The sequence below is a fragment of the Peromyscus maniculatus genome, chromosome 5 (assembly GCF_049852395.1).
Source record: "Peromyscus maniculatus bairdii isolate BWxNUB_F1_BW_parent chromosome 5, HU_Pman_BW_mat_3.1, whole genome shotgun sequence".
NCBI lineage: Eukaryota > Metazoa > Chordata > Mammalia > Rodentia > Cricetidae > Peromyscus > Peromyscus maniculatus.
Window position 1 is genome coordinate 109,029,989 of NC_134856.1, and position 4,502 is coordinate 109,034,490.

The following is a 4,502-nucleotide window of genomic DNA, read 5'->3' on the forward strand; positions in this document are numbered from 1 at the left end:
ACCTTAGGTGGATACTCACCAAGGTAAGCAATTTCCTATTAATTGTTTTAATTCATAAAAGAGATGGGTTGTGTGATTTTTTTAAAAAGTATTCTGAAATACTCCTCATTTTGTAGATCATCTTCTCCTAAGACAGTGGTTCTCGACATATAGATCGTGAACCCTTTGGGGGTCCAATGACATTTTCACAGGTGTCGCTTACGACCATTGGAAAATACAGATCGTTGCATTATGATTCATAACAGTAGCAAAATTACAGTTTGAATTAGCAACAAAATAATTTTATGGTTGTGGATCACCATGACTTAAACTGCATTAAAGGGTCTCAGCATTAGGAAGGTTGAGAACCACTACCCTAAGAGGTTGCTGGCAGGTCCACCATTCCCTAAGATGGTTCTTCTCACCTCCTGCTCCAGGGATCAGAATGAAACACATCACTTCCTCATGTACACATAGAGGACACCTTTCCTAGGTGGCGTGAAAGATCTCAGCTCTTTCACAGTCATCCCTTGGCTCTGCATATTAAGTCACTATCTGATCCCCATCACATGTTAAGTTTTCTTACACAAACTGCTTGGAGAAGAGATTTAATTGAAATGTATGAAAGAATAGTGGTTCATACCAGCTTCTATGAAATGTAGAGTACATGTAACAGTTTCCTAAGTGAGAAACTGACAGCACCACCTTCTCTGTCTCAAAGTCAAATACAAACTTCCTACTTTTGCTCTGTTTGCTTCTAAAGGAGAAGACTTCATCTGCAATCAATTACATATTAGGGCAGAGCACATGAGTCTTGCTCATAGTTTTTAATAGACTAACTACTGAAGGTCTCCTGACCTGCATAAATGAAAATCCACACCTTTGATGGAAACAAAATTTCTGAATGCATTTCTGTGATTGAATACATAAGAAACAATGAGAAAGGAATATTACTAATGTAATCAACAAGTAACTGAGTATCATTTTGATTTTTAGGCCTATCCTACAGCAAAGAACAAGGAAAAATTCCCCACCTGGGAACATCTTCCATTCATAAAATCAAATAACAATGATGATAAATTTTTGGCGATGTTTAACCTTTGCTTCTGCCTACGCAATAATATATTCCACACTGAAAATCATCTCAAAACATTGAAGTGTCGAATAACTGGGAAAGATTGCTAAGAGCTCATCACTCTGTCAGCTTTGAAGATGGTTCATGACAGTCTATTGCTGAGAAAAATCTTTTAATTTTATACATTGTGAATGCATGTGCGGGTATAATGGGCCACTTTGTAAAAAATAAAAATGTTCTCATTAAAGATGTTCAAATCTAAAAACCTATTTGTTTTTTGTTCATTGTATAAAATATATATAATTAAAGTCATGTTGCCCCCATCAAATTCATCACAAATAATAGATGTTAATTTTGCAAAAAAATAAATCCCCAATTTACTTCACTGGAGAGTAATGGAAGTCAAGTTATTATAATCTAAGTGTAAAACTCTCAATTAACTAATCTGTGTGTCATAACAAGAAAAGCAAATATTATAGTGCTTCATGAAATCAACACCGCCCTTAGGAAATAATGTTCACAGTGAATACATAACTAAGACAATACAGTATTTGTGGGACTCCACAGTCTAAACAGGATTTGGAAGGAAGGGGATCAAGGAGTGGATATGATGGAGATACACCAAAGTAATGTGTGAAATTTCCAAACAATCAATTTTTAAATATTAAAAACTGCTTTAGAATGGGAATGCAAGTTGTTCAAGATCTCTTCACTGTGTTGTAAACCCCGCTATATGTCTGCTTCTCCATTACATGGTCATAGATATGTTCTGCATATTTCTATTTCTCTGTGTCGAACAAGTCATTCTTTATGATCATTTTAATTGAACTGGATACTCTCTTTGTATAATTTGTGTATTAAAACCATAGTCACTTTAAGATGTAAATACCCCAGAGATACCTGCTATGGAACTCTGATGAAGTAATCAGTCATCTTTCCTCCCACTTTCTATTGTCAACCACCATTTGTTACTCTGTTTCAACTATACCTTAAATGTTACAACAAGGAGGGCTTTGATTTTTTTCCTTTTTTTATCTAGAGATTTTCCATTCATTTTACATATCAACCACAGATTCCCCCATCCTCCCTCCTCCCATCCCCAGTCCTTCCCTCAGTCCAAACCCCCCTCACACTCCCTCCAAGGCAAGGGGAATCAGCAGAGCCTGGTACATTCAGTTGAAGCAAGTCCAAGCCCCTCCTCCCTGCACCAAGGTTTCCCAAAGTGTCTCACTATAGGCACCAGGCTCCAAAAAGTCAGCTCATGCACTAGGAACAGGTCCTGGTCCCACTGTCTGGAGGGCCCTTAAACAATTCAATCAACTGTCGCACTTATCTAGAGGGCCTAGTCCAACACCAAGGGGGCTCCTCAGCCATTGGTCCACAGTTCATGCATTTCCAGTAGTTTGGTCAGTCGTCTCTGCACCAACTTTGATATTTTTTTACTCTAGGAACTTTTAATTTTTCCTCTCTGATTTCTTCTGTGACATGCTAAACAGTAAATCCTTCAGTCTCCATGTATTTGTATAGATTAGGCAGTTTTATTGATATTAATTTCTTATTTTATTGTACTATAATCTGAGAAGATACAGGAGGTTATTCTGATACTTCTGGATTTGGTAAAGATCTGATATTGATTTTGAATATGCTCAATTATAGATTTAGTTTTTATTATTCTAACAGTATCTTCTCCTTCACTATCTGTCTTTGATCATCTTTTTTTCTTGTAGTCTTTCCTTTGTTCTTTCCTGAGCCACAAACACCTTTTGTTTTTTTTCTATATAATCTGTTTATTTCTTGTCTATCTTTTTAAATTTTTTATAAATAAAAATTATTCCTTTATTTTACAACTCACCTGCTGTTTCCCCTCCCTCCATTCTTCCCATTCCCATTGACCACCTCCCCTCTACCCTGCCCCATCCACTCCTCCTCTGTTACTGTTCAGAAAGTAGCAAACTTCCCATGGGTGTCAACAAAGCATGGCATATCAAATTGAGGCAGGACTAAGCTCCTCCTCTTGAATTAAGTCTGTGTAAGGCAACCCAGTATGAGGAATAGGTTCCCAAAACCAACCTAAGTGTCAAGGACAGGCCCTACTCTCATTGCTAGGAGTCCCATAAGTAGACAAAGCTATACAACTGACACACATATGTAGAGGACCCTGGTCAACCCCATGCAGGCCCCCTAGCTGTCAGTCCAGTGTTTGTGAGCTTCTATGGGCCCAGGCTAGTTGTATCTGTGGGTTTTCTTGTGATGACCTTGACCCCCTGGCTCATATAATCGTTGTTCCCTCTCTTCAACATGATGAGTGATGTCCTTTTGTAAGCTGTGAATATGTGTTGCTTTTATTGGTTGATTAATAAAGCTGCTTTGGCCAATGACAGGGCAGAATATAGCTAGGCAGGAAAGCCAAACTGAATACAGGGAGAAAGAAGGGCAGACTCAGGAGAAAAGCCAGCTATCCCCCAAAGGAGCAAGATGCCAGCAGACCTTTAATGTGAGAAGTTCATGTATTCCTCTTCGGGCCCTCATTGTTACCTAGCCCCTCTGGGGCTGTGGATTATAGCATGGCTATCCTTTACTTTGCAACTAATATGTGGTGATATTTTATTTGTGTTCTAATAAATAAAATTTATCTGGGGATCAGAGGACAGAGCCAGCCACTAGATTAGACATAGAGGCCAGACAGTGGTGACACATAACCTTAATCTTTTTGTCAGGAGACAGATCAATCTGGATCTCTGTGAGATCAAGGCCACACTGGAAACAAAGCCAAGCAGTGGTGGCACACACATCGTTAATCCAACGACTTGAGATAACATATCTTTGTTGGGAAGGACACATGACTTTAATTATGGGAAGTGATGGCAGGAGCAGAAAGATATAGAACATGTAAGGACCAGGAACTAGAGGCATTTTAGTAGCAGTTCAACTGAGACCCTCAGGGGTGAGGACTCAGAGGCTTTCAGTGTGAGGATTGGCTGAGGAGTTGGTGAGGTGAAATTGGCTGTGGGTTGTTCTGTTTCTCTGAACTTTCAGCCTAAACCTCAATACCTGGCTCCGGGTTTTCTATTAATAAGACCATTTGGCATTACGTCTTACACTAATATCCACCTATAAGTAAGTATATACTGTGCTGATATATTGTGTAGCCTAATAAAATTTGCCTGAAGATCAAAGAAGCAGTGCAAGCCACAGTCACCACTTCTTACCAACTCCTCAGCCTGAAAAAGTCTCAGAGGATAGACTTCTAGCTGAATGAGCTGCCTCAGCCAAGAAGGCTTCTAGTTCCTGTCTCCTCATGTCATATATACCTTTTTCTTACCAGTCATTAAAGGCATGTGTGGCCGCCAAGTACTGAGATTAAGGTGTGTGCTCCCCAAGTACTGAGATTAAAGGTTGTGGTGGTAATCTAATTATACTGAAATGTGATTTTGATTGTATGTTAATA

General features: G+C 39.0%; 1 protein-coding gene across 2 annotated transcripts in view; it reads left to right on the forward strand.

The window, feature by feature from the left end:
* Positions 1–1,319, forward strand: part of LOC143273444 (prolactin-8A9-like) — a 24,852-nt gene extending 23,533 nt beyond the window's left edge. For both annotated transcript variants that reach the window (XM_076573094.1, XM_076573093.1), the window contains exons 5-6: positions 1–23; positions 976–1,319. The exon at positions 1–23 is cut by the window's left edge and continues 157 nt beyond it. In XM_076573094.1, coding sequence (XP_076429209.1) covers positions 1–23; positions 976–1,164 — 212 coding nt within the window. In that variant the 3' untranslated portion in view covers positions 1,165–1,319. The remainder of the gene's footprint in view (positions 24–975) is intronic.
* The last annotated feature ends 3,183 nt before the right edge of the window (positions 1,320–4,502 follow it).